General features: G+C 53.6%; 1 protein-coding gene and 1 pseudogene across 1 annotated transcript; both read right to left on the bottom strand.

Moving 5' to 3' along the window:
* Nucleotides 1–7,255: 7,255 nt before the first annotated feature.
* On the bottom strand, nt 7,256–9,721 carry LOC129058161 (endogenous retrovirus group 3 member 1 Env polyprotein-like; annotated as a pseudogene).
* Nucleotides 9,722–14,848: 5,127 nt separating this feature from the next.
* B3GNT7 (UDP-GlcNAc:betaGal beta-1,3-N-acetylglucosaminyltransferase 7) lies at nt 14,849–20,410 on the bottom strand. The gene is made up of 2 exons (XM_009238217.4): nt 20,156–20,410; nt 14,849–18,271 (listed from the first exon to the last, which is right to left on the bottom strand). Exons 1-2 carry the CDS (start codon nt 20,164–20,166, stop codon nt 17,077–17,079), a joined length of 1,206 nt encoding a protein of 401 aa, XP_009236492.3. The 5' UTR covers nt 20,167–20,410; the 3' UTR covers nt 14,849–17,076.
* Nucleotides 20,411–24,752: the final 4,342 nt, after the last annotated feature.

Below are 24,752 nucleotides of genomic sequence, written 5' to 3'. Positions count from 1 at the left end.
CTTCTCCTTCTGCCGATAGTGGGAGAAAGCTCTCTGCTTTTAAGGTCTCATGGGATTAGATGAGGCTCACCTAGAATATCTCCCTATTTTAAGGCTAATTGTGCCATGTAACCTAAGCTAATTACAGAGGTGACATCTCATCATGTGCACAGACGGGTTCCAGGGAGCCGGGCAGGACATCTCTGGGGTGCTGGATTTACTGTGCTGCACACTAGAGAAGGTACATTTTATCAGACACCCTCTATTTTCTTTTCTTTTCTTTTTATTTTATTTTATTTTATTTTAGAAGGAGTCTCACTCTGTGGCCCAGGCTGGAGTGCAGTGGCGTGATCTCGGCTCACTGCAACCTCCGCCTCCCGGGTTCAAGCAATTCTCCTGCCTCAGCCTCCTGAGTAGCTGGGATTACAGGCGCCCGCCACCACGCCCAGCTAATTTTTTTGTATTTTTAGTAGAGACAGGGTTTCACCGTGTTGGTCAGGCTGGTCTCGAACCCCTGACTTCGTGATCCACCTGCCTCGGCCTCCCAAAGTGCTGGGATTATAGGCGTGAGCCACCGCGCCCGGCTGTTTTTTTTTTTTTTAACACAACATCCATTTATTTTGCCATAGTCCCATAGGTCAGGAGACCAGTACAGCATGGCTACGTTCTCTGTCCAAGCTGAAATCAGGGTGTTAGCCGGCTGCATCCCTCCCCTGGAATTTAGGGTCCTCTTCCAAGCTCATTTCTGTTACTGGCAGAATTCAGTATGAAGTTCCCATTTCCTTGCTGGCTGCCAGCCAGGGGCTGCTGTTAGCTTCTAGAATTTGCTATCATTCCTTGTCACCTTGTCCCTCTATCTTCAGGTCAGCAATGGCATGTGAATTCTGCTTCTAGTCTGACTTCTCCTTCTGCCGATAGTGGGAGAAAGCTCTCTGCTTTTAAGGTCTCATGGGATTAGATGAGGCTCACCTAGAATATCTCCCTATTTTAAGGCTAATTGTGCCATGTAACCTAAGCTAATTACAGAGGTGACATCTCATCATGTGCACAGACGGGTTCCAGGGAGCCGGGCAGGACATCTCTGGGGTGCTGGATTTACTGTGCTGCACACTAGAGAAGGTACATTTTATCAGACACCCTCTATTTTCTTTTCTTTTCTTTTTATTTTATTTTATTTTATTTTAGAAGGAGTCTCACTCTGTGGCCCAGGCTGGAGTGCAGTGGCGTGATCTCTGCTCACTGCAGCCTCCACCTCCCGGATTCAAGCAATTCTCATGCCTCAGCCTCCCGAGTAACTGGGATTACAGGGATGTGCCACCATGCTGGACTCATTTTTTCTATTTTTAGTAGAGACAGGGTTTCACCAAGGTGGCCAGGTTGGTCTTGAATTCGTGACCTCAAGTGGTCCACCCGCCTCAGCCTCCCAAAATGCTGGGATTATAGGCGTGAGCCACCGCGCCCAGACCCACCTCTATTTTCTAAGTGCTAAACAACATGGCTCCAAAGCATAACTGAAAAGCAGATTAGTTGTTCATCGCATGCAGAGTCCAATGAACAAGCGCGAGGTCTGGTGTAAGAAAAGTGAATGTATTCCAAAGGTAGCTTGGGGAAGGGACACAACGTGTCCTGCCTTTAAATGTGCTGCTTCACCTTTGGAGCAGAACATTGACACTTTTATAAGGTGGGGGGTGAGGAAGTATGCAAGGCAGGGGTGCCCCTGTTGCCCCGTGTCTTATCTACTGAATAATTGAGTTGATGTCTTCCCAGGCAGAAATAAGTTGTAAAAGTGGCCAAGCGGGAATGCTTTCGACATACCCTCCTGGAGGATGAAGGTCACTTCCAGCTTGCAGAGCACAAGTTCCAAGGCCACCCCGTGGAGGTAAAAGTTCCGTGGCAGGTACGCTTCGGTCTGCAAATCAACTGTCAGCTCTCAAGGAAAGATCTGTCTTGGAGCAGAAGAAATTGCCCTGAAGGGAATTGCCCTGAAGGGAATGTCTAGGGGGAGGTGAACGGTTACATTTGTGTTTCTGAAGGGCTGAGTAGGAAACGGGAAGGAGGGAAAGGGGAAAGAATAGAAAATAATTAAAAAAAAAAAAGTAATTCATTCCGTTTTTCTTAGAAAAAATGGGAGCATTTGGTTACAAAAGTACATAAAACAAAATCTAGCAAGAAACATTCGACTAGGTCTGCAGGAGCTGAGCTATCTGAGCTGAGCCTGGCCTCCCCATCAGCGCTTAGCAAATTGCAGGTGGTCTTAGCAAATTGCAGGCAGTCATGGTGGACAGGCAGCTGTTTCCAGACTTGCCTCCGTCCTCCGGACCCTAGCACGTGTTCTGAGTGGTGGCTAACATGCAGCTTTTGCAGTCAGGCCACCTGAGAGCAATCTCAACCTGCCCCTTTCCAGCTAGGCAGCTCCAGTATGGGGAGTGGCTGTTTTATGTTTCTGTCCTGCATCAGCCCCTAAGGCAGGCATCCCTGTACTTTCACTTCTGTGAGCCCACAAATCTCCTTGCTGGTCGCAACCAGTTCGAGCAGACTTTCTTTTTTCCTTTTCTTTTTCTTTTATTTTTTTTGAGACAGGGTCTCATTCTGTCACCCAGGCTGGAGTGCATGGGCACTGCAACCTCAACCTCCCAGGATCCTCCCATCTCAGCTCCCCCCACAACCCTCAGTGGCTGGGACTACAGGTGCTCATGCCACCATGCCTGGCTAATTTTTGTACTTTTTTGTAGAGATGGTGTTTCACCATGTTGCCAGGCTGGTCTCAAACTCCTGAGCTCAAGCGATCCGCCCATCTAGGCCTCTTAAAGTGCTGGGGTTACAGGTGTGAGCCAACAAGCCCAACTGAGCAGAATCTCGTGTCACTTGAAACCAAACATATCCTTACCATCGTTGGCTTTATATATTAAGATTTTATGAAAAATTGATTATTGTATCATTTGTCTATGAGATCAGATACTAAACAATTAGAACAGCAAACTGTATCCTGCTATCCAAGGCCTTAGTTCTGACCTCACCAGGCCTCTGAGGGTGGGCCCCAAGTAGGGATTTCTGAGGTCCTGAAGAGGCTGCACTCACCTCCCTGGCCAGTGAAACAAGACCATTTCTCCTTCCCTGGTAGAGGTCCCTAAGGTGGCCGTGAGGGTCTCGAAGCCCCCTCACTCCCTCCGAGGCTGTCGGGATCTCGCACATTTCTCCTAAGCCTCAGGCCTGAGCTTGGCGGAAAGGCTCACGGAGGAAAGTCTTCCTTACACAGATGAGCCAGAGAAAGGAACGAACAGCCCCTGGAATCTCAGTACCAGGAAGCAATTCCTGTTAACAGCTTGGTGTGGCGCTTTCCAGCATAAATCCGTATAAAAAAGATGCCTTGGGCTACAAGTAATGGAGTTCCAGATTTCACACAACCTGCTCAAATCGTGCAGTCTCCCATCCACCTCAGCGTCAGGATGCTCCCGGCGGTCAGTTGGGGGCGCTCCCTGCCCTCTCCTGGGATTGCCAGGGCCGGGACTCACCCAGCCCTCCAGCCCGGCCCGCCCCTTGCTCCTCGCGGGGCCCCGCCCCGCCCCGCGGCCCTGCAGCCGGCACTGGGAGGTCTACGCCGCCTTATGCCACGCCTCGCCCAGCCCAGCCGGCTGGTCCCGAGGGGAGATGCCCTCGCTCGGGGCGCGCACCGGGTGGCGCCGAGATCCCTACCTCCTCCGCAGGCCCCCGGGATCCATCGGATGCCACCCCCACCACACACACAGGGCTCACCGCACCCTCGACGGCCGAACGCGTTGTCCCCTGCACAGCCTAGGCGGGTTCCGCGAGGGGCTCTGGGTCGCACCGCGCCCCGGGACGCCCGCGCCCACCCGGCAGCTCCTGGCTGCCCGGGGACGAGGAGCCGCGGGGGGCAGGCTGAGCCCGAGGGGGGCAGCTTCGCCATGGGTGAGGGCAGGGATTCCGTGCATTCCTGTGGGATTCGGCCGCACCGAGGAAAAACAAAGCCAAGGTGATCTGTGATAGGTCACAGGCTGCACGGCAGGGTCAGTCAATCCCAGCCCGGGCCGGTAGTTCCCAGCCCGGGTGCTCGCCCGAGTCACCTGCGAGCGATAAAAAATGCCTGGGCTCGCGCCCCACCCACTCACTCATTCGGATTCATTCTGTCTGGTTGCGATCTGGACTAGATATTTTCTCAAATTCTCGGGAGGCAAAAGCCTCTAAAAGGATTGAGCTCTAAGCTTTGGCTCACTTTGGAAGGGTCTATAGTGAGTATACAATGTATTCCAAGATTCAAGTTTTGTTTTAGAAATATAAGCAAAAATTGCATTCTGTTCGATAATGTATCTGTGTTCATTTTCACATAAAGACAATTGGTAAAAGACAATTTTCAGAAAAAAGTAAATTCATGACCCTTGTTCAGAAATAAAAAATGAGCATGTGTTAAAGATTTATTTTACTCATAAGAAGGACAAGGTAGATGTTATATCTGGTTCAAAGGAGACATCAAAAAGCACAAATTTATATGGAGTGAAGGAATTGAATTGCAAACAGCGGCAAACTGGTTTTTCCACCGTGGGGGTGTTGGTGGGGGGTGGAAGAGAAGTCAATGGAAGCTTCACCTGACAAGACAGTTTGCAAAGCCCTCAGTACTTGCAACTTAAAAAGAGGTGCAAAATAGCTCAAAGACCATGAATGGGGCTGGAAGCAGACAGGTCCGGCTGTGCTTTAGATAATGTATAGTGTTTCACTGGAACAGAAAAGTTTTTCTTCACAATAGCTTAAGTAACTATCTGGAAACATTTATTTCTTACAGCCCTAATAACCCTGGGCTCCCCCAACCATCACAATTTCAATTGCTCATTGGACATAACACTTTCCTCCTTTTAGACAGAAACAACAAACACAGATTTATGACAAGTTACTGCTAAGGAAAAAGGATGGGAGGCTGGAGGCTCTTGGGAGACAGTAGGGTATGGGGGTTAGGTGTGCAGGGCACAGAGTTCAAATCGTGCCTGTCACACAATAGCCGTGGGATCCTTCTCTTAGGGCGCTCCATTTCTTACTTTGAACATGGTGTATAACAGGATTCCAGAAGCTTCCCCCCTGCTCCTTCTCAGTTTAGGTGCACAGAATAAGTCACCTAGGAACAGGCTTTCTTTGTTAAGAGTAGGATTCTTTGAGTGGTCTCCTTTAGTTATGTAAATGTGGCTGACTAGGCACCCATTACCCTGGGGGAAGAGTGGAACTGGATTTTTTGAGGCCTGACAAAGGCTACCCCTTTTCAAGGCCTCTTGGAATGCAGAGCCGGTTGCCGGGGAGGAGGGAACCATTTTGCAAAGCCAGGGCCTTTGAGGAGGAGAGTTAAGACCCTGGGACTAACTAAAATCTACTGTCTAAAAAGTTGCTTCACCTGGCCAGAGAGAACCTGAGTGAGTCTGTGGGATTCCCCCACAGACTGTGTAGCTGACTGGGGGCCACAGGACCCAGCACCTCTGGCATGCTGCTGCTCTTTGGGGAAAGGTTGTTGAGCTTGTGAGGGTGACTGAGAGAAGGGTAACTTTGTTTTGGAACCATAGGCCCCACCGCAGCCTGTGCAGTGAAGGTAGCCAAGTCTCAGAAGCCACAGGACTGTGCAGGCCCGCTGTTCCACAGCGCCCCTGTGTGGAGAGCGAGGGAACAACTGGAGATGACTGCTCAGACTTTCCAGAGAACCCTCTCTTTGGCAGAGGGAAACCCCTGAGGTTCTTGGACAATTTGAGAGTGGGTTCCAAGAGGTTGATATTGGATTTTTCTGCCAATAATGGCACATGAGGGATTTGAGCAATCAATGAGAAAAATTAAAAAGTAACCATATTTGTACCCTGAGTTAAAGTCATATTGACTACGCATTAAATGTTTACCAGGGTGCCAGGCATATGAAATGTGCTCCATAAAGTGTCAGTTGTTATAATTACCAGGAAGCAAAACTAAATGCCTGATTTTCCAAAGTGGGGCCCCACTGGAGATGGCCAGAATGGGCCAGAGTGCTCCAGAGGAAGGGGTGGAGGTGCCTCAAAACTGCCCTCTGCTCCCTCAGGCTGCCGTGAACCCCTGCTCCTTGTCCCTCTGTGCTCGGGATAAAGTTAAAGTACTCCTGAACCTAGAAGACCTGAGAACCTGCCCTGCCTGCCTCCCAGCCTCCCACCCCTTCTCTCACCCCAGGTCCAGCCCTGAGAGGAGCTCCTTTCCGCTTCAGAATGCATCCACCCCGCTCTCAGCAGCCCTTGGTATACGTGGTTCCCTCTGCCTGATCCTTCAGGGGCAGCTGAACCCATAACTGCCTATGGGCCTCCACCTGGGCCTGGGTCCTGTGGCCCGTCCACCTCCATTTTCTGGGTGTCCCTGGGCTGCCCTCTCCCATGCTGAACTGTGAGCCCCAATCCCCTCTCTGCAGCCCAGAGCAGGATCTGGCTTCTGAGGATGAGGAGTGACAAATAGGGCTGGCATCACAGTCGCAGGCCTCCCTCAGAAGCTTCCAGCACTTGGTTTAATGCTCAATGCTCTGCTGTGGCAATCTTAAATTCTTTTTTTTTTTTTGAGACAGTGTCTCGCTCTGTCACCCAGGCCGGAGTGCAGTGATGCGATCACAGCTCACTGTAGCCTAGACCTCCTGGGCTCAAGGGATCCTCCCACCTCAGCCTCCCGAGGCAATCTCTGGCAATCTTGGCCCCGGACAGGTGCGTGCCACCACTCTGAGGTAATTTTAAAATTTTTTTAGAAAAGAATTAGCCGGGCGTGATGGCGGGTGCCTGTAGTCCCAGCTACTCGGGAGGCTGAGGCAGCAGAATGGTGTGAACCTGGGAGGTGGAGCTTGCAGTGAGCTGAGATCGCACCAGTGCACTCCAGCCTGGGCGACAGAGCAAGACTCCGTCTCAAAAAAAAAAAGATTTTTTTTTTGTAGAGATGGGTCTCTCTATGTCGCCCAGGCTGGTCCCAAATTCCTGGGCTCAAGCCATCCTCCCACCTCAGCCTCCCAAAGTGTTGGGATTACAGGCGTGAGCCTGGCCTTTAAAATTCTTAATACCTTTTAAAAACCACGGTCCTGTAATTGCATTTTGCACTGGGTTGTGCAAATTATGCAGCTGGCTGGCCAAGAGAGAACTGTGGGAAGACCTGTGCTGAGGAGGGAGAAACAGCAGTGTAGCAGGATGAGTCGCAGACAAAACTCCTCAGACACCAGATTAAAGAAGGAAGAGGTTTTTATTCCGCCGGGAGCATCGGCAGACTCGGTCTTAAGAGCCGAGCTCCCCGAAAAAGAAATTCCTAGCCCTTTTAAGAGCTTACAACTCTAAGGGGTCCACGTGAAAGGGTCATAATAGATCAAGTAAGCGTGAGGAACGTGACTGGGCGCTACATACATCAGCTAACAGGACAAGAAGTTTTACAGTGCTTTCTCATACAATGTCTGGAATTTACAGATAACACCAGTAGTTCTGGTCAGGGGTTAATATTATTATTATCATTTTAACCACCAGGGCCAGGTGGTGGTGCCAAGGTCGTCTAGCTATTTATCTTACTTCTGTTTCTTTCCACTTTTTGCTTTCTCCCTTTTCTCCTGTCTTATAAGCTAGGGAAAAAGGGAGGTTGGGGAGAAGCTGGGAAGGACAACAGGAGAAGTGGTGGTCTCATTCCCTATGTCCGCACTTTGAGAATTTTCACTTTTTAGAGGGAGTTCTCACTCTCATCCTCACTTTTTGAGTCTCTTTGCAAGATAGAGCAATAGTGATTCATATAATACACATGTGCTGAAGTTTTCTGATGAACCAAAGTAGAAACAAAACCTTTTATCATTTGAAAAAGCAAGGGTAATACACAGGGGAGCAGCAAGCAAGTTTTTATTACTAGCAATACACCTACAATGAGGGTTTAAATCCTCCTATAGCTGGAAACCATTTTCCAAATAAAGACTCAGGATCAAACTTGTGCCAAACCTGTACAGGCGTATGTGCCAACTTTGTCATGTCCCTGACTATGTTTTCAACCACTGGTCTTTGATCATCTATTTGTAGGCAGCAATTGGTTAAGTTAAATTTTCCACAAACTCCTCCTTCAGCTGCCAGCAAGTAGTCCAAGGCCAGTCTATTCTGATAGATAGCATTCCTCATTTGGGTTTCCTGCCGAGCCAAAACAGTCAAAGCTCTGCCAGTTTCATTAGTAAGTATTTCTAAGACGGCCTGCAACCGTATGATCCGATTGAGCATGTAGATGGGGGTTCAGTATCCCCATGAGCTGTCTTGTGCCCATGTGGCAGGCCCATAATATTGTATGATCCTTTCAAGGGGCCACTCATTATCTTTCCAGTTTCCTATAACTATGCCTCTCTTTTCTCAGGAGGCATAGACAAGGAAACCCAGGAGCTTACCCGTTTTTATGGGTAATAAGAAAAAGGACGGCTTAATAGTGCCAATAACACAACTGCCTGCCCATTTATTAGGTAACAGAATGTAGGCTCTGTGCCCACATATCCAGTATAGTCCAGTGGGAGCCGTCCAGTCCTGATGAGATTATGGATGAGCCCAGGCAGTTTTTAATTTAGAAAATTTACTAAATGGGTTCTTTTCAGTGTGGTTTAGGCCCCACCGAGTAATTGTCTTTGTTGTGCTGTTGTACAACTTCTGTCTTATACAATTAAGCTTTTCTACAGGGATGATAAAGTCTTTCCCTTCTCTGGCTATACAGTACTGTTCAATAATTGAGGTTTTTAGGACCAAGAAGTTGCTATCTTGGGCCTTCTGAACTGGAATTATATCAGGAGCTGGATCAGTAGGCACCAACTCTCGGGCTTCCCAAGGCCATCGGTCTCCGATAGTGGTTCCCCCGCATGCATAACAAGAAGTAACATTAAGGGAACGAGCTACATTTTCTGCTAATTGGAGAAACAATTTTTTTGTCTTTTTTGGAAGTTCTGGTGCTGGCAGATTCAGCTCCTCATAAAAGGTTTGAAATACTGGGTTCGGAGAGCGCTTGTGGACCTCCCCTCTAACTAAAATGGCAACTTGGGGGTTTAACCCTGTCCCATTGATCCCCAGGGTTACACGTTCTCCCTTTTTCCAACGGGGATCTAGGGGATTGGTAATTATTAGTTCTAGTGGGTTACAGTGACCGGCAGCACAGGAGGGGTTGGCTTCCCCCTTCTGAAGATGAACCGGGTCCTTTTTGTTCTTTTTCCAAGTAGCCCAAATAACACATGGCCAAAAGGCACAATTTTCACAAACCCCTGACTCATGACAAACATATTTATTTTCTACTCCGTAGCTCCTTTCCCAGTTAAGAGAACCACATCCTGTTCCTAGCTTGTTACTATTAATGGCTGCACAAGCATCAAATCTTAAAGTTACTTGTTTGGGGATTCCTTTTTCTTCTGTTCTAGTTATTATTTTACTTGTGTCACCTAGGAAAAGGCCAGTTCTTAATCTTATTTCAAAAACAGTGGTTATAGGGGGCTCAGATGGGTTATAACACACATCAGGTTGGTCATTTCCCAGGCTACATACCTTGTACTGAGTGGCATTATACAATCAAGTTTGTTTTAATGTTCCCATACATTCTTAATAACTATAGAACAGAAAGATTGTTTTAATTTGCTGTCATACCTCAGTGACCTGGCGAATACACTGGGAACAGTCCCTAGTTTGAGTAAGGTCAGTTGAAGCCCTTACTGTATAAGTCCAAAGTGTAAGAAAAATGAATCCCACGATGAGCTTCCTCATGCTTTGGCCGTGCATGGACCAGTCAGCTTCTGGGTGTGACTGGAGCAGGGCTTGTCATTTTCTTCAGGGTTACTCTGCAAGGGTTGTCTGGGCTTGGTCTTGCCTCCCAGGTTTCAGGCACTGCAGGTTTTACACGGCTGTGGTGGATCCAGGCTGGGATTCCCTCTACCTTCACAGCAGTGGGAGTGGTTAGGATGACAGTCTGGGGTCCTTTCCACTGTGGGCACAAAGAGGCTACATTCCAGTCCTTGATCCACACTCGATCACCTGGGGAGAAAGGGTGAACTGCGGAGAATAAGCTAACAGGGCAACTCTCATTTACCCAGGCTGAGATTGTCTGTGTAATTTTTCCTAAAGCCTGTAGCTGTCGCTGTAATTCAATTTCACCTAACTCTCGGGGAGTGCCTGGAAGTCCCCGCAATATGGGAGGGGGCCTATGATATAATATTTCATAAGGGGAATATCCTGTTCTTTTAGAAGGGGTACATCTAATTTTAAATAATGCCATAGGGAGAGCCTGTATCCATTTTAATCCTGTTTCCTGACATACTTTCCCTTAACTATTTTTGATAGTCCAATTCATCCACTCTACCTTTCCAGAACTCTGAGTCAGCACGGGAATTCCCCAAGCCCACCAAGGTGGAAGCTTGCTGGTGTCCTCTGCAATGCATAACTGCCACCTTGTGGGGTTTCCATACTGCTTCTAATAATTGCAAGATTTCTTGTTGATATTTTATGTCCTTTCCCCCAGAGTTCAATAGGCCCTTTTCTTTATATGATGCTTCATGCACTTGAAGGGTTAAAAAGGCATACTGAGAGTCAGTGTAAATGTTTACAGTCTTACCTTCACTGAGTTCTAAGGCCCAAATTAAAGCAATGAGTTCAGCTTTCTGGGCTGAAGTGCCCTGGGGCAACGATCTGGCTTCAACAACAGTGTCCAAGGTTACCACTGCATACCCTGCACCTCTCTCTCCTTGTGGGTTGATGAAGCTGCCCCCATCCACGTATAGTTCCTAGTCTACTGATGCCCAAGGCTGGTCCCAGAGGTCAGGTCTGCTAGAGTAGACTGATTCCAACACTTCTACACAGCCATGCTCGACAGGGCTCTCTGATACCGGGAGCAAGGTGGCGGGGTGTAGGGTGTTACAAACTTCAATGTTTATATGGGGATTTTCACAGAGCAAACTTTGGTACTTAGTGAGTCTAGCATTCGTTAGCCAATGATGTCCTTTAGTATTTATTAAAGTCACCACAGCATGGGGGGGCCTTTATGTTCAGGTTTTGCCCAAGAGTCAGCTTATCTGTTTCTTGTACTAGCAGGGCAGTTGCTGCCAAGGCCCTCAAACATGGGGGCCATCCTTTAGAAACCCCATCTAGTTGTTTAGAGAGGTAGGCCACCGGCCTCGGCCAGGGCCCCACAGTTTGGGTTAAAACTCTAACTGCCATCTTTTCTCTCTCTGACACATACAGTGTAAAAGGCTTTGTCAGATCGGGTAGCCCCAGGGCTGGGGCTGACATAAGTTTTTCCTTTAACTCATGAAAGGCTTGCTGTTGTTGGGATCCCCATTCAAAAGGTTCCCAGCCTCCCGACTTTGTGACCTCATACAAAGGCTTGGCTAATACTGCAAAGTTTGGGATCCACAGTCTGCAAAACCCCATAGCTCCTAAGAATTTTCTCACCTGCCTTCTGGTCTTAGGCTCTGGTAGATTGCAAATGACCTGCTTTCTTTCTGATCCCAGGCTGCGCTCCCCCTGTCAGACAGTAAATCCCAAGTAACGTACTTGCTGTCGGCAGATCTGAGCTTTTTTCTTGGACACCTTATACCTACAGTCCTCTAGGTGCCGGAGTAGAGCATTCGTTCCCTTGGCGCACCCGACTGCCGTGGGGTGTCCCAGCAAAAGGTCATCAACGTACTGGAGCCACACGCAGCCTAGGTCTCTGGTGGGAACCTTCTGGAGGTCTCGAGCCAACGCCTCCCTGAAGATGGTGGGGGAGTTCTTGAATGCTTGAGGAAGCCGGGTCCAAGTATACTGAGTAATGACACCTGACTCTGGATCTTCCCACTGAGAGGCAAACAGCTTCTGGCTCCCAGGGGCTAATCTGATGCTAAAGAAAGCGTCTTTCAGGTCCAAGCAGGTGAACCAGCTCTCCTCAGCTGGCAGCAACCCCAACAATGTGTACAGGTTAGGTACTGTTGGATGTAAAGTCGCTGTAGCTTGATTAACCAAGTGCAAATCCTGTACCGGCCTGTAGTCCTTGGTCCCTGGCTTGGGAACAGGCAGGAGGGGAGTGTTCTCTGGAGACTGACAAGGAACTATCATTCCAAAGGTTCTTAGGTGCTTGAGATGGACCTGGATAACTTCAAGAGCTTCTCTGGGGACTGGGTACTGTTTTTGCCTAACTGGCTGGGCCCCAGGCTTAACTCTTATAAGTATGGGGGCTTGGTTGACTGCCAACCCTGGAGGGTTGTCTTCCGCCCACACTCTTGGCCACCGCTTAGCCAGAACTGGTCTTATCTCTTGGCCTGACTCAGTTAAGAAAAGTCTCCTTTCCTCCTCTCGGGGGACCATAAGGGTCATAATGACTCCCGTTCCGGGTAACTTTAGCAGCAAGGAGCCATGCTCTGTAAAAGAGATAGTGGCTCTCAGCTTGCTAAGCAAGTCCCTTCCCAACAAGGGCAAGGGACAGTCAGGCATATATAAAAACTGATCAATCGCTTTATGTCCTCCTACAGTACAAGTCTGGGGCAAGCAGAAAGCTTGTTTTGCTGAAACTCCCGTGGCTCTGATTATGTCAATAGTCTTTTTGGATAAGGGGGCGACCGGGGCGGTTACTACCGAATGTTCATCACCAGTATCTATAAGAAAATCAATGTCTTTACCTCCGACTGTCATCCTGGCCATAGGCTCTTTGGGGGCCCTTGAGCCCAGTCCCCTTCAGTCCAATAACTCTTCTGCCAGGTTGAACAGGGCCCCTTCCTCCTTGTCTGGAGCCTCCTTCTCCGAGTCACCTTGTTTTCCTTTTAGCTGGGGGCATTTGTTCTTCCAATGTCCTATTTCTTTACAATAAGCACACTGGTTACACTGCAAGCTCTGACAGCCAGGCTGAGTTTCTTTCCCGGGGCCCCCCTTCCCTTGCCTCTTTGAGTGGACCCCTCTGATTGCTGCAGCTAACAGGTCAGCGTTTCGCCGGGCCTGATGTTCATTCTCTTTGCGGTTTTCCTTACGGCTTACTGCATCCCTATTTACAAACACCTGGTTAGCTATTTCTAATAACTGTGATGTGTTCATCCCTGCAAACCCAGCCTGTTTCTGCAGTTTTCTTCCAATGTCTTCTTCGCTTTGACTAACTAAAGCCATGTTAATCATGCGCTGATTTTCAGGGCTATCGGGATGAAAGCGAGTACACATACGATAGGCCTCACACAGTCTCTCGCAGAATTGTGCTGGACTTTCTTCTTTTCCCTGAATGACCTCAGAGACCTTATTAACGTTTGTGGCCTTCTGGGCTCCCCTCTTTAATCCTTCCAAGAGTGCTTCCCTGTATCGGTTTAGCCTTTGCATATCCTCTCTTTCATGTGGGTCCCACTGGGGGTCGGTTCCCGGTAACCGGGTCCTTACATACTCTTGGGGGTTTTGGTAATCAGCCGGTGCATGTTCCTCTAGCCACTTAGGTGCTGCTTGAGCACTCTCCGCCTTTCATCTGTGTTAAAGAGGAACATGAGCAACTGGTGGCAATCAGCCCAAGTGAGGTTATGGGTCTGGATAATAGTTTGGAGCAAATCAATTAGAGCTTGTGGTTTTTCAGTATAGGACGGGGTATTGTTTTTCCAATTGAGAAGGTCGGCAGAGGTGAAGGGCTGGTACAGAAAAACACGCCTCTCCACCACGTGACCATCCTCATCTATCCCAGTATACCGTTGCTCTCTCAGGGGCATTTGGATCCCAGTTTTGGGTCTTAAACCAGCTGCCAAGGGAGGGGTTTCTCCCGAGGCTTCACCTCCTCTTTTGTCTACTCTGGGTGGCCTAGGGATATGTTTTATCTTACGGAGGCACCAGCACTGTGGGCTCAAAAGTGGGGAGCCCCTCTCCCTGGTAAGGGGAGGGCACCACTGGGATCACTGGTGCCATCTCCTGCAATGGATCTTCTGATGTTGGGTCGAACAGAACTTCAGGAGTTGATTTCCCTCGGTGGGTAGAGCGGGATCCTTCCTTGGCTATCCGTCCCTTTGCTACTAGCACAGCTGCTGCCTGTCCTGTTAGCCACTGTGTGGGGTCTAGCACCAGCTGTAGTAACCAAGTTCTATGTATGGGAACTGGTCTGAGTGTCCTGACTTACCAGTTACCTTGTGCCATACCTTAGAAACAAGGTACCTGTCCAGGCTTCCTTCTGATGGCCAATCCACTTCTAATGTTGTCCAATCTATTTTACACAAAGTTCTGTTTCCCTGGTGTCATAGTAACCCCATAGTCTCCGTTAAATCCCTTCTTAAAATTTTTCAACATAGTTCCTAGCGGAGTAGGCTTACTTTGTGTCTGACCCGTGTTTCCTTGAGGCAAAACACCAAGCTCACACCACATGCACACCACAGAACAAAGAATGGGTAAAAAGGGCACACACACACTTTTTCAGTTTACACCAAACCAGAATCAAAACCAAACTCAGAGTATCCAGAAATCCAAGCCAGGTCAAAACCAAAACCAACGTATCAAGCAACTCAAGTCAAGTCAAAAACAAAAACCAAAGTGCCGGTACAGGCACACCGTGGGTGATCACGCCACGCTTCCACTCAAATGGAGTGGGCAAGTTCCAAAGACCAGTCTTACCAAGTTTCAGATGTCCAGACTCCAGGTGCCCGTTCCTTCCTGGTGTTCAGCCCCTGCGCTGATCCTTCACGGGGGCCTGCCACGCACTGCTCTGACGAGGCATTCCACCCGTCAGAGCATTGCCTATCCGGAAGCGCTCTCAGGATCCGCGTCGCTCAAGCTGGCCACAGTCCCCCGCGGGGATGCTCCACAGGGCAGGTCTAAGCCGCCTACGGGGCCGCCTCAACCGTCCGTCAATTACCTCGCTTCCCGGTCAGGGAACCAAGAAATGTAGCAGGATGAGTCGCAGACAAAACTCCTCAGACACCGGATTAAAGAAGGAAGGGGTTTTTATTTGGCCGTGAGCGTCGGCAGACTCGCGTCTTAAGAGCCGAGCTCCCCGAGAAAGAAATTCCTAGCCCTTTTAAGAGCTTACAACTCTAAGGGGTCCATGTAGAAGGGTCATAATAGATCAAGTAAGCGTGAGGAACGTGACTGGGGGCTACACACATCAGCTAACAGAACAAAAAGTTTTACAGTGCTTTCTCATACAATGTCTGGAATTTACAGATAACACCAGTAGTTTTGGTCAGGGGTTAATATTATTATCATCATTTTAACCACCAGGGCCAGGTGGTGGCGCCAAGATCATCTAGCTATTTATCTTACTTCTGTTTCTTTCCAACTTTTTGCTTTCTCCCTTTTCTCCTGTCTTATAAACTAGGGAAAAGGGGAGGTTGGGGAGAAGCTGGGAAGGACAACAGGAGAAGTGGTCTCATTCCATAGCAGCAGTGCTGTCCCCTTTTCGTTCCTGGGCATCTGACCCCCCTGGGATTCCCCTGAGCTGGGTGGAGGCGGGGAGCTGCTGGCTGGCTTGCTCATACTGCTGCCTGAGTGACTCTTCTCCTGGGGGCAGCTCCCTCCCCACCCTGGAGGTCAGCAGCTTGGGCCAAGGTCCCTGGCACAGGGCCATAAGCTATTTCAGTGCTTTCAGGTTGCCTGGAAGGGACGTCAGGGAGCCCACCGGCCTCTGTACGGCCGACCTAATCCCACCCACTGAAACATTAGCCTCGGGGCCAACTCTGGCCTCACCCTTGGCAGGGACAGGAAGGCACTGGCTCCCGCTTGAGCCACAGCTCAGCTGTCCACCAGGGCACAGTCAAGGGCCGGGTGCATTGCTAGCTCCCAGGTTTTTCTGTTGCCGTACTCCCATCCCCACTTTAATCCTAGCACTCAGCCCCGTCTAAATCCCTTCCAGAAGTCCTTGTGCACCCACCAGCCAAGAACAAGGAACAATCTGTGTCTTTAGAAATCTCTGGCAACCTTGGCCCCAGACAGGCTCCCTGATGCAGCTGGGAACAGGAAGTTTCACACCAAAAAAAAAAAAAAAGTCCCATTTTATTGAGAAAATAGTGTCAATCCCTCCATCTCTCCTAGGTGACCCCTGCTGAGGTAGGAGGTGGCAACCTTCTGCACCCACCCCCACGGCTGATCCATACCTTCACCGGGGCAGATACTGGTCTGCTAGGCCCTGGAGAAGCAGGGTGCGGTGGGGCAGGGCTCTGGAGAGGGCTGGGCTGTGAGGGGCCTGGGGGTGCTGAGGGCAGGCAGCTGGAATGAGGGAAGGGAAGGGAGGAGGGCCAGGGAGGACACCACCCCCTCCTGAAGCCTGGAGCCTTCTCCCTCCAAATTCTTCATAAATAAAACTTCACAGTAATAGAGGAATGTCCACTTCCAGGGCCAAACCAGCTGCTTTCCAGCCAGGGAGCCAGGCCTGGGGGTGTGGGGGCTGCGGGAGGGACTTGCCTTGGGCAGGGGTCAGCAGCTCTGGGACTTTGGGGGGCCAGGAGCGCTGCTCTTCTGCCCTGTGTCGGGGTGGGGTAGGGCTGCAGCCCCAGGGAGATTCTGAGGGGCGCTGAGGTAGTCAGAGCGGTCGCCCTTCCAGACCTTACAGGACACAGCCAGGAGTGGAGGCCCTGTTGCAAAGGCGGCCCGTCTCCAGGCAGGCCTGGGGCTGCGGAGAGCCTGCTGGGCCCTCTCTCCCAGGAGACCAGGGCGTGGACTCGGGGGTGCCTGTGAGCCTGCACAGGGTTGAGTTTCTCCTGCCAGGGCCGCCTGGCCTCTGGGGAGACTGAAGCATTTCACAGAAGACTCTTCCCTGTGAAGACGAAGGGTGGCCACAGACCCATCAGGCCAGGCCTAGCCCAGGTACCTGAGCACAGCGTTCCTCCAGAGGTCACCAGGACCTCCCACCACATCTGAGGGGGCCAGCAACGGACCCAGGTCAGGAGGGCTGCCAGGGCCTGGCGCCTCGCTCCTCAGAGAGAGCCTCCAGACTGGGCAGCTCCAACCGTTCCTGGGCCTCAGTTTCCTAGAATTATCCACACAGGGAGGTCCCTTTCTGGCTATCTGCACCCCACCACACCCAGTGGCACATAGGCCTCAACCCTCCACCTCCCCTTGGGGACCAAGGGCTAGGCCTGGGCACTGCGGCTCCAGCCCCGATATCATGGGGGCTCAGGAGCACGTGCCCTGGCCTGTCCTAGTGGCCCGGCCGGGGTCAGAGCACCTGGAGCTTGCGGGAGCAGGTGAGATTGCTGTGCACCAGCCCCCACATGGCAAGTAGCTCAGGGGGCAGCAGCTTGTGCACCACAAGCATGGCGCGGAAAAAGCAGGGCTCCTTGTTCATGCGGCTGTTGCGGTTCCGGGAGATGCCGAAAGTCTTGAAGCCCTCGTGGGCCATGGGCTGCACGCCCAGCACCTCCAGGCACATGCCCAGAAAGACGTCGTCGATCGGGTAGAGCTCCAGGGTGTCGCAGGCATGGTGCAGGCGCCGGGCCAGGCTGCCGGCCATGAGGAAGCCACCGCCGCCTGCATACGGCGGATAGCTGGCCTTGCTGTACAGGGCCCCTGGGATGTAGTATTTGTTGTCTTTCCTGCGAATGGGCCGAGCGTGCTGCAGGACATCGCCCACGAACAGGTTTTCCTGGGGCTGCCGGTCAGCCAGAAATTCTAGCAGGTTGGTGGGGTTGACGAAGACGTCATCGTCGCCTTTGAAAATGAAGGGGACGTGGGGGCAGTAGATGTCCAGCCACTTGAGGAAGTGGATCTCCTTGAGGGTCAGGTTGAAGAAGGTGTCGAGAAAGTCCCACTGCAGGATGTCGCCGTAGAGGCGGTCTTCGTAGGCCAGCAGCTGCTGGTAGTGCGTGCGCTCCTCCTGCTTGGAGGCCGTGCCCAGCAGGAAGAGGGTGCGCATGGCGCCTCGGCCCCCACCTGCGGACTGCCGCTCGCGGCCCCAGGTCTGGCGGATGGCCTCACGGCGGTCGTGCTGCGTGATGACCGACTTGACAACCACCAGCAGGTAGACATCGCCCCTGCACTTCTCCGGGTGGTTCAGCAGCATGGGGAAGTAGCGGCAGTGGCGGTAGAAGAGAAACTGCCGGAACTGCGGCTCCAGGACCTGGAACCAGGGCTGGTGGGTCAAGTTGATATTGGCTGAGCAGTTAGTGGTGGTCACATCCCAGGCCTGGGGCCCCTGAGAGGCCACGGCCGTGGGCGCAGCCACATCTTTCGGGTTCTTCCAGAAGTTGTTGGGGTTCACCAGCTGTCCATTTGGCTTCTGGGCCTTCTGTGGCTCCAGGGTGGGTGGCAGAGGCTCCTGCAGAAACTGACCAGGGGTGAGACTACGTTGGAACACCGTCAGGGCCACGAGCAGGGCCAGGGCCAGGCACAGACTCCGGTAGACGGTTTTCTTCCTGTGGGGGAGAGTGGACAGTACAGAGGAGAGAGAAAAGATGAGCCCAGGGCTCTCCTGGCGCCCCCCCGTGGGAGGCTGGGTGGTCCCAGACGGGCAAGTGGACCTAGGCACAGCCTCAGTCCTGGAGTCCCTAAGCGGCCAAGGTAGCGTCCCGCTTCCTCTCCCACTCTGCCGTCTCCTCAAGGAGCACTGTGGAATCAGGCCCTGAGGCTTAGAAGCTGAATGAGTGGTTTACAACCTCTGAGCCACGATTTCTTCTTCCCCTAAATGGGGCTAAAACACAGGATTGACTGCTATATAAAGTACCAGGCAGCAGCTGCACAGTTGGGGGAATGCTGTCACCTTATCAGGAGGGCCTCAGGTGGAAACCTCTGCCCTGTTCCCCACCCCGGAATCCCAATGCCTTTCATTTCCCTGTGCAACCCCCACAGCAGTAGGTATCGGTATCATTAGGTGACTCAGGACCAGAGCCATTAAGAGGGCACCCTCTGACCCTTTGTGCCGCCCAGGAGCTCCATCACATGTGGGGCACACTGGAGAGTGGCTCGAGCTTGGGACCTGAGGAAGACTGGCCCTCCTCCCCCTTCTCCAGTCTGTCTCACCCAACACAGAGCAGCCCTCATGGTTGATGGAGGCCCAAGGATGCAGTGAGCACTCCAGCATGGCACTGCCCCTCACCCCCACCTTAACATCCCCAGCTCATAACACCCCATTAGAAGACATGAGGCTCCAGCTCTACTCCCTGGGAGGGGGCACATTTGCAGCCGCAGCCCTTGAGGGACCCTTCTTGCCCAGAGACACCCCCCACCCCGCCACTGGTCACGCCCATTTCAGAAGCAGAAATTAGAGCTCTCTGCCAGGAGTGCTGGTCGTCCCAAGCCCTGGAGCCTGAGCCCCTGTCCTGAAGGACCTCTTCTCTTCATCTCACCCTCCGGGGGCTGCCAGGACACCTGCTCCACCCTCCCCAGTGGAGACCTGGGGGCTGAGAGCTCTGGGGACAGCAGAGTGGCCTTCCAGGGCCAGCCTAGCAGAGAGATGGCGCTGACCTCCAAGGGGGAGGAGCAGGGTGCCAGGAGAGACAGACAGCCCGTGGAGACGCCTGGGTTGCCCTGAGGGCTGGTCCGGTTGCAGGTCCAGGCCCCAGGGTGAATGCAGGCTGAGCCCCATAGAGCTACATTTTCCCCATAGGGTCCCCAGGTTGCTGGGGCATGTGGTTGGAGGAAGACAGGGGCACCTTAGGTGCAGGCTGGGGGGTGTGACCCAAGGTCCAGCTCTCCGGGGAGGAAACGGAGGGCTCCGGATCCGGCCCTGCCAGCCCTAGGGGTTCCAGGGAAGCCGCCCACCGAGGCCGGGACGGGGGAGGTCGGGGGGTGCACCGGGAAGGCGGCGAGGCCCTGGACTGAGGGCGCTCCACCTGCCGGGTCCGCTCCATTCGCAGGGAAAGCCCGGGAGGGGCGGAGAGGGGCCGGGCGGGCGGCGGTCCGAGGTCCCGCGGAAGGAAGCCCGGAGAGGAGGAGAGTGGCCCGGGCGCAGGGGGCCCTCAGGGGTCTGGAAGGGCGAGGGGACCCAGCCGCCGGCAAGACCTGGGGTCCCAGCCGCCGGGGTCCTGGAGCGTTGTCCAGGGCCGCGGGGCCGGGGAGCTGAGCGTGGCGCCCCGAGACCCCTCGCCGCCCCGCACGGGTCCGGGGCCGCGTACCGCGAATATCTCCCGCCGCCGCCGCCGCGCCCGCCCATCCGCCCCTGGGAAACTGAGGCCGGCGCGGCGCGCGCGGGGGTTATCTCCCATCCCGGGAGTCCCGGCGCCCGTCTGTGGCCGCGGAGGAGGGGGAGCCCCGGGCCCGCGCCCCCGCCCAGGCCCCCGACGGCCCCCCGCCCCACTCACCACAGCGACATGGCGGCCCGGGCCGGAGCGGCGGAGGGGCGAGCGGCTCGCAGCTCTGGGCGCCGCGGCTCGGGCCGGCGGGACGGCGGGCGGGTGGGGACGGAGGCCGGGCCGCGCCCCCGCCGCGACTTTCCTTTTCCCGGCCGCGGGAGGAGGGGCCGGCAGGGGCGGTGGCCCAGGTGCCTTAACCCCTTCGGCGCCCCGGGCCCGCCCCGCCGCCGCCTGGCGGGGACCACCCCGTTTCTCCGAGACGGCCCCTAGGCTCCCCAAGCGCGCCTAGCAGACAGTGCATGGCCGAGGCGGGGCTTCGGAACTCACGGGGGTCACCACCAATCCCGGGGACGCCTGTCCCTGGCGGAGCCTCCGGGGGCGGGGGGCGGGGGGTCGCCGGCCCCTCTGTACTTGTGCGAAACCTGAACACCCGGTCCCCTCCAAGACCCTGGGGCACCCCAAGGCCCAGCCATTTCCCTCTGGCTCCGTTCGGACTTGTCTTTGGGGCCAGAGGCAGACAGGGTGTCCTTTTCTCCCTCTGCTACCTTCTGGCCCTGCACCTTTCCCCTGCCCAGGCAGACCCCTTGCCCAGCTGTTGGGCTACCTAGGGCCAGGAGCAAAGCCAGTCACTAGGGAAAGAGGCCGTATGAGGCTGGGCTCCATGTCAGGACTCGTCCAGGCTGTGGCTCTGGAAGCCTTTTTTGTGCTCCCACCATGTCCCTCTCTTCACCTCTGGGGTTCCTCCCACCTCCGAGGGCTCCCCACCACCAAGGGAAGGCCTGTTGGCCCAGCCCTATCTCCTTTCTTTTTTCACTTATCACTCAAAACCCTTTTTGTCCTCAAGCCTCTATTAGTCTGCTTGTGCACATCAGGCCTAGCTGCTCTGGGGAGTGCGCTGACAGAGAACACGGAGGGGGCTTGGTCCAGCCAGGTGGCTTCCGGAATCCTCCAGCAGGGAGAGCCATCGCTGGTCCTGTTGTTGCTCAGGTTGTTCTGGTCTTTTTCCGGGTTGAGGTTTCGGTGCTTAGCATCCAGCAGGACCTCCAAAATGCCCATAGAATTGAAACGGAAGCACATTGTGGTCCAATCATAACAGCTAACGTCCACTGAGCAGCTACAATATGCCAAATCTGGCTCTCGGCCCATGCATGACTGGTTCACTTAATCCTAGAGGCATACACTATTATTCCCACCTTACAGGGGAGGAAACGGGGGTGCAGAGGGGAACTCCCAGCCAGCTCAGACAACAGCTAGCCCAGAGTTAGTAAGTACGTCCAGGAGGCCTGCCTGGTCTGAAGGCTGGCTCTGAGCCCTTCCTCAACCTTTTTTCTTTTCCCAGGGACAGCAGTGACAAGGAGCTACTTTCGTGCCCAGCACACAGGGAGGCTAGGAGTCCCCAGCTGGATCCTAAGCCCTCAAGACCAGGGTGAGGAGCCCCTTCTGCCCTATCCTTAAGTTTCAAGGGCCCCTTGGAGGGGGAGGAGAAACTTAAGGTACCATAGAATGTTCTGGAATGTTGTAAGTGCCAATTAGGGAATGTGAAGGGCCTTTCAGGCAGAATTTCAGAGGAGTATCTTGGGGCTGATGTCCTTTGTAATGGCCCTCCAAAAGTTCCAGAGCAGGGGAGGGGCTGACCTGCAGCCCAAAGCCCCTGTTGGCCTGGCTGCCTGCCACTGAGGGCCACCCGCAGATCCTGCAGCTCCATGGCTCCCTTCATCCCAGTGTAGCCTTGGTCACCCGTTCCCAGCCTTCCGGGTTCCCCACTTCACCCTGCAAATGTGGCCCTGGCTTCCCTGGCTCCACACAGGCAGCTGAGAGCTGCCTCCCTGGCTTCAGCACTGACCTCTCACCCGGTGCTGTGGGGTCTCCTCCTCCTGCTGAGGGGTGGACACAGCCGTCCCTGGGAAGGGGTTTTGAGCCCATGTTTGGGGATGGCAGGCATGGGGGTTGGGTCAGAGTCTTGCACTTCCTGGTTGTCACTGGGGGCAGGTGGCTTTTCCCCTTGAGACCTCAATTTCCTGCCAGCTCAGGGCCTTGTGAGATGACGCCAATGAAGCACAGACATAAGCATCCCCTATGTAAAGAACTTGGTGGCAGGCCGGCTACTGTTAGTGTTATCATTGATGTCCAGCTACTCCACAAAGCCCCAGAAGCACAAGGGCCCGAGGAGGTGGGAGCAGAGGAAGCTGCCCAAGGTCAGTGGAGTGTTTGCCAGTGGAATCTGGTCAGTTGAGACAGGCGGTTTGTCATCATGGAATCATTTGATCTCTGCCTAGTTTGAATTCAGACAGGGGAAATGAATGATAATTAAATGCGAGTCCCTGATGGTGGGGTGGGGGTGGGGAGTGTGGAGCCGGGCCAGGCTCGGGTCAGCCTCCCCTGTTACTCCGATGTGCTCCCCTGTGGGGCAGCTGGGCCAGTCCCTATGGCAAGCACAGTGGTCCCCCCACCGCCAATCTGGCCAGTTCCACCTGCCCCAGCCAGAGGGCAGAGCCCCAGCAGATTCCTGTGGATTTGAGCAAGGCCGTGGGGAAGGCAGGCCTGTCTGCGATGGGATCTGCCTTCCTGCTGTCCCCAACCCTGGCTGAAGGCAGAGCCCAGAGGTAGAGGGAAGTTCCAGAGTGGCGGATCCCAGGAGAAGAGGGTGGGTGACGGATGAGCTGGCTGCACAGGCTGCAGGAGTCCCAAGCCAAGGTGGAGGTGGTTCTGTGTCCTTGTCACAAAGCCACTCTGTGCACCTCAGGTTGCTCTCTTGGAGGGGGAAGCTCGTGAGCCGGGACGTTGGACCCCAAGAAATGCCCCCTTCCCTAGTACGTCTTTTGGCCCCTCAGCCCATCCCCACCTCCACCTCCACTTTCTTTTATATCCCACCCCTTCGACCTTCCAGAATAGGTTGGAATCCGATGCTGCTGGTGACCCCAGCACAGGCCTTTGCCCAGAGGCGAGGGCTGCAGAGACCCAAGGGTGGGCGTATCTGACTGGCCAGAAAACACACTGGGTCAGTGGCTTGACTGGACAAGGTGGGGGCCAACTTGGGTCAGAGGGACCCCCAAAGCAGGAGATGAGGAGTCTTGCGTGCCTTGCAGAGAGGTGGCCATCGTGGGGCGAGAGCGTGGAGCCCAGCAGGGGCCACGGGGAGGCAGCTATGCTGGCTGTAATCGCCTCAGTGCTGCTGTGATTTTGTGAGCGTGTGAGTTAATCTTAGTTGGTGTTTTTGAAAGACGCTGAGCAGCAGTCTACACTCCAGAGGCAGCCACAGCCAGCACTTCAAATGTGGTTGTCTACTGTCACAGCAGAGGGTCTGTACATTAACACGGGAGGGTCGGAAATCATTGTTCTGTAGTAAAAAAAAGTGTTGCTGAAGATGTGTGCCTGGGAAGAGGCACCGCAAGTCCCCTCTGCCTGTGCCTGGGCAAGCCCAGCCACCAGCAGGGCAGTGCCCCGGGTCTAGAACTTTCTCTGAGTGGTTCTGGGCCCCCACAGGTGGTGCTCTGACTGGAGGTTAGCTAGTCATTGGTGAGCATGTCCTTGAATTCACCCTGACAAAAGCTGTTGTGACAGGACAGAGTGGGACTTCCCTGAGCTCGTGGGCAGAGGCAGGGTGTCTGTTTCTGTGCTTTGTGCTAACAGATGTTTCCAGTAGGGTAGCCGCTGGGTCTGAGAGTTGATTTCATTGTAACATGCCACCTGATGGGGAAGGGTGGGGTGAGACCTACGCTTTCTTAACTACCTCTGGTCCTTGAAGGCCACCAATATCCACTGCAGAGAACCCGACCCATCCTGCAGGGCAGTGCAGGAGGGACCTCAAGGCTGCTGAGTCAAGGGGGTCACTGCCCAGACAAGCACTGGGGGAGTGCCCCCAGGTAAACTGGTGTCTCCCAGAAATGGCTCCCGTGTGAAGCCAAGGCAGCGTGTGGATCTAGGGCGGGAAGGGAAGTAGGGACGGAAAATGAAAAGGGAGAACACTGCCCAGACAAGCACTGGGGGAGTGCCCCCAGGTAAACTGGTGTCTCCCAGAAATGGCTCCCGTGTGAAGCCAAGGCAGTGTGTGGATCTGGGGCGGGAAGGGAAGTAGGGACGGAAAATGAAAAGGGAGAACACATTTCCCTGGGGGACAGGTCTTCCTTTGAAGGGGTGGGAAGGGGAGGCCAGGATGGAGCAAGCAGAGAGGTAGGAGGAGATGACCGTGTCTTCAAGGCGTGGGTGGTCTGGAGTCTGGGAAGTCCCCTTGCCCAAGGGAAGACTGGGCCAGAAAGAAGCCCGGATCATAAGGCGTTGAACTGAAACAGGAAGAAGTTTAAAGAGGCTGCATGTGGCCGAGCACGGTGGCTCAGGCCTGTAATCCCAGCACTTTGGGAGGCTGAGGCGGGCAGATCACTTGAGGTCAAGAGTTCAAGACCAGCCTGATCAACATGGTGAAACTCTATTTCTACTAAAATATAAAAATTAGCCAGGCGTGGTGGCGAGTGCCTGTAATCCCAACTACTTGGAAGGCTGAGGCAGGAGAATCACTTGAACCCAGGAGGCGGAGCTTGCAGTGAGCCGAGATTGTGCCACTGCACTCCAGCCTGGGCAACAGAGTGAGACTCCATCTTTTAAAAAAAAA

This window comes from Pongo abelii, chromosome 11 (assembly GCF_028885655.2).
Source record: "Pongo abelii isolate AG06213 chromosome 11, NHGRI_mPonAbe1-v2.0_pri, whole genome shotgun sequence".
Taxonomy (NCBI): Eukaryota; Metazoa; Chordata; class Mammalia; order Primates; family Hominidae; genus Pongo; species Pongo abelii.
The sequence above is the reverse complement of the archived record's forward strand: the minus strand, read 5'-3'. Positions and strand labels throughout refer to the sequence as shown.